Raw genomic sequence first — 11,269 nt, 5'->3', positions numbered from 1 at the left:
ATATTCATGTGTGATGCATTTAACAGATGTTTTAATAAAAAAAATCAACAATCCCTTAGAATCAAATCCACAAGGTTTTGCACAGATGATGTCATGCTCTACCACAGGAACTAACAAAACATGAAACAAGCTCATCGCTGGAGCTCCTCTTGATGTCTGGAGTAAAGTTTTACCTGCAGCGCTCTCTTACATTAGATGGCCTCCGTTACAGACGTCACTTATTGAATCATTGGATTGAGTATTGAGTATGAATTATAATATTGAGCTCATTCAGTGTCAACAGTTCTCAACTCACACATCAGACCACTGATGAAGTCTGTACAGGAGTTAGAAGAGCGAACAGAAGGGTTAAAGGTCATCACAGCAGATGTCAACCGTTAAACATCACAAATATCTTCACAGCTTTTCTGTCACATTAGTTTCACAGTTTCCTGTGGAACATTTAAACTGTGAAGAAACACACAAAACACATTTACTCAAGACGTTTATCTGTATGATCTCCTCAAACCTGTTTTTTTAACATTATAATTTTATAATATAAAATACATTCATTTCCACTTGGATGTTGCCTGAGAGGGATTAAAATGTTTTTTGGTGTGTAGTGTGTAAACTAACATATGTGACAAAAGCTGCTTCTTATCTGAACAATTAAAATAAAAAACTTCATAACGATCATGTGACTTCAGGAAGTGCAGAGTGGGTGAAGCTTGTCAAGTGGGAGGAGCTTACGGACACGAACTGTAAGTGGGAGGAGCTTAGACCGCAAGAGGGCTTAATGATTTAGTGAATCGCAGGAAATTTAGACAGTGATGAAAAACTAAAATTATTTAGATTGGTTGAAGAATTTGAGCTATTAGAAGACTCTGATGTTTAGTAGTTTAATTGTTGTTTTCTTATCGTTGTTTATTTGTTTTATTTATCTATTTTCACTCTTTTGTATTTCCCTTTGTACTTTTGTTTGTTTTGTAGTTAGTATATTTTGTATGTGCTCTGTTTTTCTCATAAGTCCCTTTTTAATTTTGAAACTGTATTGGTATTTTTTAAGCTTAATTAAAAAAGTAATAAAAAAACTATTTAAAAATACATTTTCATCGTAGTTTAAAGTTTTCTTTTTATTAAATTATGTCAAATTCATAAATGTATGTACAATAAAGCCCAAAAGATGAACAAATTACGTTTTACTCCAACGGAAGTTCAATGCAACGTGATTTTACGTCGAGCGGGGCATAATAAAAGTTTCAACAAATTAACACTCAGAAACGCAAATGTCTTCTCGTTGATATAAAAGTAATATTTATGCATATTCTTGTCTTTATCATTCCATTGGGAATTTTAAATATCTGTTTTCAGTCATCAGATACGCAGCGATGGCGCCATCTTGTGGACATACATAAGACATTCACACTACTGCAGACAAACACGTGTTTGTTGGATCAGTGTGTGAACAAATCTATAGAATGGCCGATTTTCTTTAAATGTCAATAGTATGCTTAAATGTATAGCTAAATATCTTTAAACATGTAAATATTGTTGTTTACATGATAATTGTGCATTTTAAACGTTCATATTCACAAATTATTCTTGTTTGCTCCAGTTTGCGGACCACTCTTCTTTGTGGACAAATTAATTATGAAAGTTTATTTTCGTACTTTGTTTCAGAAACATACATTGATACTCGGGTATCAAAAACACAGCCTTCAATAAAATATCATAGGCCTAAATATCACAATCTAGAGAGAAAAACACACTAACACTCAAACAGACTTTGTTGAGAAATCAAGATGATGGAAAGGCACAACATCAAAGTGACACAAATAAATCAGTTGTGTTAGTATTACTTTAGTCTTTTATTTGTGCGAGCATTATACTGTACTTCACTGAAGTACTCGAACTGTCCTTTAGTACAAATGTCATCTGGTTTAATGCTCGTGTAAACCAACTCTGTCATTTCAGATGTCTGTAAGAAAACACAAAAGAGAAAAACTTAGTTATGAGAGATGAGACTTAGATGAGAAAGTGTTAGAAACTTTCAACAGTCAGAAGGAAAATCTGACATTGATGGATTAGACTGATTCTTGAGTTCAAATTTTCCAATATAAACATGCACAACGTAAACCAATATGATTCATCTAAATGATTAAATGTAAATGATTCAGGTTATGGGTGCACTAGAGGATTTCGTTAACTGGATTTCAATACATTTCAAACGTAATTTAGAATAAATAGAATGAAATTAATGCACAATGTAATGTGATGGACTGACACCTGTTTGAGGTCACAGAGATGAGAGGTATAGAGGACGTGACACATTTACATTTAGGCATTTGGCAGACGCTTTTATCCAAAGCGACTTACAGTGCACTTATTACAGGGACAATCCCTCTGGAGCAACATGGAGTAAAGTGTCTTGCTCAAGGACACACTGGTGGTGGCTGCTGGGATCGAACCAGCAACCTTCGATTTACCAGTTCAGTGGTTTAACCCACTAGACCACCATCTCCCACGTGACACAAACAGATCATTATATCCGGTGGTGATGCCTTTTATATATATTTTATTATTTTTTATCAGCCAGTAGGTTATCAGAATTTTATATGAGCCTCGTCTTCTTAAGACCAACATGGACTTTTATGGCAACATTTTTAAAGCCTCCTCAGAGACAGACTCTTAAGTTGAAATCGTTGCTATAGTAACAGTTCCGCTCTATCCGGAAGTCGTGTTGCTGTAGCGGAGCTGTCCAACTCCGGCAGTCTGCTGGGGCCGAAGTTAATAGTTCATACTTCCTGTTTATTTGTCGATTAATCGATTGTTTTGCATGTGTATCATTAAGGTATTAGTCACTGAAGAAAAAGTCAGTAAATTTGTTACTATGTTTTGGTGATGCGCGTTGAATTATTTACTTTCGGTTTCGATTGGACATGTTCAGACAGGTGCTGATCGGTTTATATTTTCCCGGTTGGGATTATAATTTAATCATTGTTAATTCATTCAAGTATCAATATGCTCAGAGTAAATAATATTGATGTTACAGATAAATACTGTAATTGTTGCTTTCGGTTATATTCTGTTCATTTAGTATACATGCATATTATATATAAAGACAAATGTGAAACTATAGCTTCAGTGCATTTACTGCGAGATATGATTACTGAGATAACTCTTGTTAACCCTTAATACTCTGGGAATATTTTTAGCATTTCCGCCTGGATTTAGCCTAACCAAATTGAAATGCAGAGGTCTAAATACAAAAGTTTGTTATCATTTTACAGGAAACACTTTGAAGTTAGATAAAACACTGTTGAAAGTGATACAAATGATTGTAAATGTTGTCTGTGTTATAAACACACAAAAAACAAGCGCTCTTTGAGTTTTATTACAACCTGAACTTAGAAAGTATATAACTCAGGCCATGAGGGATCCAGTTCTCTGACAACAATCGTATTTGTCTACTGCAAATATAAGTAAATAGAGGAAAAGGGAAATGTGCCATACTCTACCATAATAAATTCAATAGTTATTATAATCTAACTGAGGAGAGGAATAATCCCCTTTTATTACAATTTCCACCAACCAAAAACTGAAGTCTACCAATACTCACATACAGTTGAATAAATGCAGTAAAACTGGTGTCATTTTACAGAAAACCCTTTGAAATTACCTATAAAACTGATGAAGGGAATGAAAATTATTAAATATGTTGTCTTTCTTGTGATAAACCATCTTAATACAAGGGGAATTTGTATTTGTTCTAAAGCATGTCTTTGAAAGTGAATAAATCAGGCCCTGTTATTTGAGGGAGACTACAGACACTTTTGTTTGATACCAGCAGAGGACAGCAGACACCTCTTGTACCGTTATTTCAGTTGTGAACATCACAACAACTAAAAAGCCAGTGCGCAATGCGCAGTGGAGAACAAAGACCAGTCGTCTAGAAAGCGCAATAACGATGATAAACTATGATACAAATAATATATTCAAAAACATTTGGATTGGGAAAGTTCATAATCGTAACTTAGATACACATCCTCTCCCTGTATTTATTTACTTACATATTGTGTCATTGTGTGATTTGGAAATGCAGCATTCACACAGCCCAAGACAGATTTCCCCAAGGGGACAATAAAGTATATTGTATTGTATTCACCTGTGTTTTGTTGTATGTTGAATCAGCGCAGGTTTGATCTGTAAGAATAATGACAGAAGTTTTATCTGTTAGATTATCACTTTATCATATCAGTTTCCCAACAGTCTTAACATGGAATATAATGCATGACATTCTGTGTAAATGAACTACTGCATCAGCTTTAACACTTGTTATAAAATAAATATTTCTTAAATGTCTGGAGAATGTTTGAAGTTTTTCTCTCTCTTTTCAGTATCTCTGATCATCAGTAGTTGTCATTTACCCTGTTGATGTGTGTTTGTGTGTTTTCTGCAGATGAAGAACATCAGAAGCATCAGAGGCGCAGCTACAATCATCACAGATCCAACAACAGCACAAGAGAGAGGAATGATATAATCTGATTGTCCTCCTGCTGATGTATGAAGTTCTTGTGCTGTAACGATACACAACAACAGACACCTTTGAGAGAAAACACATCTATTCACAAAGTTTTTAGTTGAGAGTTTCCTCTTAAATCTATTCACAACACTGCTGAGAGCAACTTTTACAAAGGTGTAAAGTAAAAAGTCCCCATGAATGAGTGAATGGAGAGGCTCAGAAATGAAGTATTTTTGCAGGCCCGGAAGGAAACTCTGCACTGGTTCCTTTGGACGATCGTAAAAATTAAGCTCTGTGATTAACAAAGGTTATGTTGTTTACACGTTTGATCATGATAATCTTTACAAATCAACACAACATTTGTTACTTTTGAAGCCGAAATACAGTCGGCAGAAGTAAAAGCGAACACAATGGTATAAACAGACTTAAGGTCGCTCAATATCAACATCACCACCACCAAACCTCCGACAACTCTTTTCAAAATGTGATCCCTTGTAAGTAATTGAAGAATTTGCATCTACGTTTTGAGAGATTTGTGCCCATGCTGCTTTTTTTTGTGAGCTTTAAATACTTGATGACATCTAACATGCCCGCCAAAGCAAGTAGCTGCTTTTAGCAACCGCCCTTTTAAAAACACAATAAGGCTTTAAAAAAAAATCACAAGCTGGTTATAATGGGTGTGTTTTATGTCATAGATGAAAACGTGAAAATATTTCAAGGTTTTGTTTACCACAGACCTTATTTCGGTGTGATTTACCCAAAATCCATTCAAACCCATAGACTTTGGGCCGATGGAACCGGAAGTCCTAAAATGCTAACTGGCCTCCAGGGTTTGCATACAAACATACTTCATCTCTGTGGCTCCCTATAGCGAATGAGGAAAAAGGGTGGACGTGTATGAAGCTATTTTTGGTGCAAAACAACCAAGCGCCTGTGAGAGTGGAATTTGTGGTTGTAGATGTTGGCCACACTGTGTATCAGTAAACTTGAAGTCAAAATTTGAAATTGCAAACAGTTACACCTTCTTGAAACCTTCAATGCAAGTGTACAAATCCAATTCTACAAATCACAAACTAAGAATGTGCAAAAAACATTCGCACACCTGCACCAAAAGACGTGCGTTCACAGATGAGTTTACTGTGTAGTAAAACCATGGTTCATTTTCGTAAGGGATTGACAATGTAGCTGACCAGCATACTTATTTAATGCCAAACCAAAGTACTCTATTACGGTCAGTGATTTCAGGAAAAATGTTGCTTGTTTGAATCTCACCAACCTTTCACTTGCGTGCTAGGTCGCCACCTGCTGGGCGCCAAAACTAGCTTGTTTGGCCTCTGCAAATGCACAAATCGCTTTTGCTCCATATAACACACAGCTTCAAATTTTGACTTCAAATGTACTGATACACATGTGTGACCGTCCGATTTCTACAACTACAAGTTCCACTTTCACAGTTGTTTTGCACCAAAATACCTTCATTGCCGTGGTTTGTGGACTTAAACACAGCCCAGTTCTGGATATACATTTGTATTGTGCACATGTGTGCAGCTAAAATAAAAAGAAAGATGCTATACAACTCTACTCACCATGAACAGTAAGACTTAATCTCTTGACCGTGTCCTTGTTTCTCCCAAGAATATTGAGTTGATAAAGTCCAGAGTGTTGAGATGTGATGTGTGTGATGGTGAGATCTCCAGTCTGATTGTTCATCTTCAGTTTGTCTCTGAATATCTCAGTCTCATCATATGTGGGATTAATGCTGACTGATCTCTTGATTCTGGCGATGCGGATGTCTTTAAACCTCCACTCGATGACATCATCTGTCTGTATGTGAGTGAGATCAGTGTGTAGTGTGAAAGGATCTCCCTCCATCACTGACACTGACTTCACTTTATCTAGATCACAAACACAAACAGATATTCGGGAACAGATTAATGTTTCATATCTGTCAACATAAAACAAGTCATTGTTGTGTTGAAGTGAGTATAGAAAGTTTTTAAATGTTCACATTTATTATAAACTGAGATACATCACACACGACCTAGTTAATGGAAATGATGTGCAATTGCTTAAGATTCATCATCTGCTGAAACATTATTGGTATAGAATGGGCGAGTTGCACAAGATGGCGCTGGTGAGCATTTTTGATGCAAGAGTTTGTAGACAATTTTCCGGTCGTGTAACACTATCAAGTGGTTCTGTCTAAATGAAGTGCTCAGCAATGTAAACAGGATCTGTCATATCCCTGATATATTACTTCATTATTTTAAACACCCACATTTGCAAAAAATCATATTTTTCCGCCGACTCTAGCATCCCAAAAGCTCACCGGCCTCATCTTGTGCAAACAGCAAATTGTGTGTCATCATGATATTTGGCGATGCATTCCAAATGGGATTTATCGCCCTCCGAAGGGCACATTTGGAATGAAAACAATCATGGCCGCCATATTGAAGGGTCGTTCCAAAACAAAGTGCTCATAACTGGCCACGTCAAAGGGCCCTTCGGAGTGAAGGATTTTATAGGGTACAACTGATGGATACTTCGGCCCCCCATGATTTTTTGCGGAGATTCTTTGCGTGGCGAGGGCTCCTTCTAAAGCCACGGGATGTAATACGACCTCAGGTTGTGTCCCGATTACACACTGTCTCCGATATTTATGTCCGTCATAAAAAAATTGTGTTTGATTCCGTAGCAAGCATTTTGAGAGTTTTTTTGACAATTCAGAGACATCATATAAACGAGTGCCAAAAACAAAAACAACAGATACAAAAATGTTTGACTGTATGTGTCCGGAGGGTAAACCCTTTGAAGAGCTTAAGGCACAGGGGTGAGCACTTCGAAATGGAACGCATGATAAGTTGGTTCTGTTTCTTTTGTTTAGTCCTCCTATTTGTATCATTGATTTTTAAGTTACCGTAATAAACCCTGCACATGCATCCATGTATTCACTGAAGAGTGTAAAAGTGTAAACAGACAGGTGATATAAAACTACTCACCATGAACAGTAAGACTGAATTTCTTGACCGTGTCCTTATTTCTCCCAAGAATATTGAGTTGATAAAGTCCAGAGTGTTGAGATGTGATGTGTGTGATGGTGAGATCTCCAGTCTGATTGTTCATCTTCAGTTTGTCTCTGAATATTTCAGTATCATCATCATATGTGGGATTAATGTTGAATGATCTCTTGATTCTGGTGATGCGGATGTTTTCAAACCTCCACTCGATGACATCATCTGTCTGTATGTGAGTGAGATCAGTGTGTAGAGTAACAGATTCTCCCTCCATCACTGACACTGACTTCACTTCATCACCAAACACACCTGAACAACACAAACACAAACCTGTAGTTCAGTAAGTTTTGAAAAGCTCTCAAGAAGTAATTCGTCTTTGGTGGTTTAAGTGGTCTGGTACATTATTATTTGTGCCAGCTACATCAAAGTTATTTTTCAGATCAATAACTGTAATTTATAAATAATAGTTTGTGAAAAATGCGAAAGGGCAGTGCGCTCAACGCACACTAAACCCAATCTTTAGAAAAACTACATGCTCACTTGGGATGTTCACGCCCACTAGAACAATAGTGCCAAAAACAGGAAATACGTCATGAAAGTAGTCAAGTGGTCAAGTGCAAAGACCTCAAGTGAAAGTATTTGGATGCAGAACAGGCAAACGCAGGCAAAACAACTGAAACATAACAGGGGTCCTTTTTGAACGAATCTTTAAAGTGTCTCTGAGAGTGATTCCTTCATTTTGTGTTGACTGCGCATGTGCAACAGTGATTGTACCAGAAACAGTAATGATAAGTTCATCTCTGGAGTCATTGGGTCAGAGCCCTTTGGTTCTTTTGTCAAATAGCTCCGCAGGCAAACCTGCAGCCTGTCCCGGAGTCTTTGAGTCTTTAAAGACATGACCACTTCCTGGATCATCACTATGTGCTTTATGTTGTGTTATAGGAAGAAATATTATAAAATGATCAAAAGATATGTGCAATAAACATCTTCTCTAAAACGTGGCCTACCGTTCGGTTATTTTTTCTGTCAGCAGCTTAATACTGGTAACACTGGTAAAGTCAGTGTTTATGACTAATGCATATATTACACAAGTGATCTCTTATCCAATAATTGCATATTAAATTGATTTCAATAGCCTCTTATGATATACTTTGCTAACTGCATGAGACGTTTTAGTAAAACAAACATGTAAACCTTATTGCATAGCTGAGTGACTCAAAAATTGTTTATTATTAATACAATGCTTTACAGAAATGCATCAAAAACAAGAGTTTAAAATGACATGGATATGTTATTTTTGAATGTAATACATTAAACAAATATATCGGTCATATCACGTGACAAAAGAACGAACGACTAAATTAATCTGCGTATAGACGTAAACTTTAGATATGTACGACGTTGAGGCAGTTTTGTGACATATATTTAATTTACCCATAATAATATATAAACATTCAATTAAAATAATAACATGCCAAAGTTTAAAAGACACCAAAGGTGTTTCAGGGAGCTAGAACCGCAACTGATCTGAATACACCTGAAACTTGGGAAAAAAGCGTCTGACATAAGGATGATGTAAAATTGTTATTTAAATAATGACTTTATAAAATACAGAAACTAAGTAAACTTACCAAGCAGCCACGAGCTCAGACAGAACACGAGTAACGTGTGAAACATTTTCAGTATATTGGGCTAGAATACCACAAGAGATCAGATTAAAAGACTTCCACCCCATGTGTGAAGATAGGAGGCGTGGCTTCAAGTGTGTGTGTGTGTGTGTGTGTGTGAGAGAGAGAGATGAGGGTCAAATTTACTTAAATCTTCACAGTTTGATCAACATTGACCAAATCATGTTTATCTTCAAATCTTCAGATGTCTCCAGGTTTATAGCAGGATTTGTTTTAGAAGTGAAGAATGACAAACATTCTCTTAAAAAGACTAAACCCCGCCCTCCCTCCAGAGAAGGGGCGTGAACTCCAAGAGGTCGAGGCGTGCCGTATCAATCTGTCAATGGGAGGAGCCATGACAGCACATGTAGTGTATGAATATGGAAATGGAAATGGCTTTTGCAATGTAGCCTCATACTGACGTTATTTATTATGTTTTGATCAATATAATGTAAAAACAATAATAAGAAAATATCAATGTAAAACATTGTATGAGAATGCAACAGTATGTTAAGACTGCAGTATAGTTTGGGTGTTTCTAAATGTCTCATCCTGTGTGAAACTTCTGCAAATGTATTTTTAACACTTTAAACTTTCACACAGCCTTTACAGTATATTCAAATGTGTTTGTGTTCTTGTTTACAGGTCTGAGGTCACTGTACTCAAAGAGCTCTTTGCAATAAAATTGCGCTTCTTACAGACTTATGTTTTTTTATTCACATTAAATTGGTTTAAATAAAATTACTTTGAAAATATGGACTTGTCTAGAGATACATCAGGAAGCCCTTCACGTCTTCTTCTGCATCTGCTGATTTTGAGCTAAAAAGCAAAAAAATATATATGGAGGATTTCATTGTCTTTCAGTGTCAACAGTTACCCTCGACCCCCAACAAGAGAGTTAAAGGCCATCACAACAACACATGCTTACCCTTAAACTATCACAAACATCTTCACAGCTCTACTGTCACATTAGTTTCACAAGTCCTCTGTTTCCTGTGGAGCGTTTAATAAGTGAAGAAACACACAAAACATATTGACTAGTTAAGACTTTTCTGTTTTAATCTTAAATTCCATGTCCTAATTGTATAACTACTTTTTTATGAAGTATTGAGGTTTCCATGAATATTTCCTTTAGGATGATGTCTGGGTGCAGCTCTCCATGTTATCAAACATGAATGTTTTACTTTATTATCACATCACTTCACAACTGACCTATGCATATAAACCGATCAGAAAAAGAAACGACGAGCTTAAAATATACACTTTAGTTAATTTTTATATTTTAGATTAGCTTTATCTTTATTTAACTCTATCTCTATTGTGTTCAGTCATCAGAATTCGGTGAAATGGGGCCCTCTTGTGGACAGCTATAGAATAATGTTTATAACTAGATGCCGCATTCAAGCACTCCAGGCACGTTGACGCGTCCGCCATCTTGGTACGTCAAGTGACGTCACTCACAGTTTGCAAGAATGTCACATCTCTGCTCCGCGCAGTGTAAAAAGGGCAACTTTTCCTGCCAACATCTCACAATATACATTCTGTTATGAGTTAATAACAAGATGTCCATTAGATTAAAATTATAGAGATTGATAAACTTCTTAGAAAAGGCAGTTTTACATCAATTCTAAATAACCGTGAATGTTATTAACATGTATATAAGTTGTGTTTAGATTTTCCACTGCTGGTCTTAAAAACATCATCTACAGTGACAAAATCACTCATCACCACACAAAGCTGCAGTCACAAACACAAATATACAGATTAATAATCACAGTGGCAGAATGAAATCAATAATTGTGTAATTCGTTTCTTTTCAAAAATCCGTAATGTTTCACCTCAATATAATCACATCTGCTGCAGTTTCCTCATCTCACCACTAGAGGTCACAATCACACCGCGCTCAACAATTGCGAGGCGCGCTTCCTGAGACGCACGAAACTATATGAAATGGTGAATAACAGACAGAACAGAGTAACAGTGCAGCACATGTCTTCTGTCAGATCCAAAGAGCTTTTGGGCATAGATCATGAATATAATGTGTGACTCTCTATCACTGATATATTTACACCTCATGTTCACAAAAT

The 11,269-nt window shown here is 36.4% G+C and overlaps 1 protein-coding gene across 1 annotated transcript; it reads right to left on the bottom strand.

Annotated features, from left to right (window-relative positions):
• Positions 1-1,834: 1,834 nt before the first annotated feature.
• Positions 1,835-9,244, bottom strand: LOC130429838 (uncharacterized). Its single transcript, XM_056758664.1, has 6 exons — positions 9,147-9,244; positions 7,501-7,824; positions 6,088-6,396; positions 4,407-4,556; positions 4,145-4,182; positions 1,835-1,957 (listed from the first exon to the last, which is right to left on the bottom strand). The coding sequence occupies exons 1-6, from the start codon at positions 9,190-9,192 to the stop codon at positions 1,835-1,837; spliced, it is 990 nt and encodes a 329-aa protein (XP_056614642.1). The 5' UTR covers positions 9,193-9,244.
• Between the last annotated feature and the right edge of the window lie 2,025 nt (positions 9,245-11,269).

This window comes from Triplophysa dalaica, chromosome 10, assembly GCF_015846415.1.
Source record: "Triplophysa dalaica isolate WHDGS20190420 chromosome 10, ASM1584641v1, whole genome shotgun sequence".
NCBI lineage: Eukaryota > Metazoa > Chordata > Actinopteri > Cypriniformes > Nemacheilidae > Triplophysa > Triplophysa dalaica.
The sequence above is the reverse complement of the archived record's forward strand: the minus strand, read 5'-3'. Positions and strand labels throughout refer to the sequence as shown.

Excerpts from the sequence above, each read along its gene's own strand:
- LOC130429838 (XM_056758664.1), bottom strand. The coding sequence starts at position 9,192 with ATGTTTCACACGTTACTCGTGTTCTGTCTGAGCTCGTGGCTGCTTG. Across the intron at positions 7,825-9,146 it reads TCTGAGCTCGTGGCTGCTTG|GTGTGTTTGGTGATGAAGTG; the intron begins GTAAGTTTACTT and ends TGTGTTGTTCAG. Across the intron at positions 6,397-7,500 it reads ATTCAGTCTTACTGTTCATG|ATAAAGTGAAGTCAGTGTCA; the intron begins GTGAGTAGTTTT and ends TTTGTGATCTAG.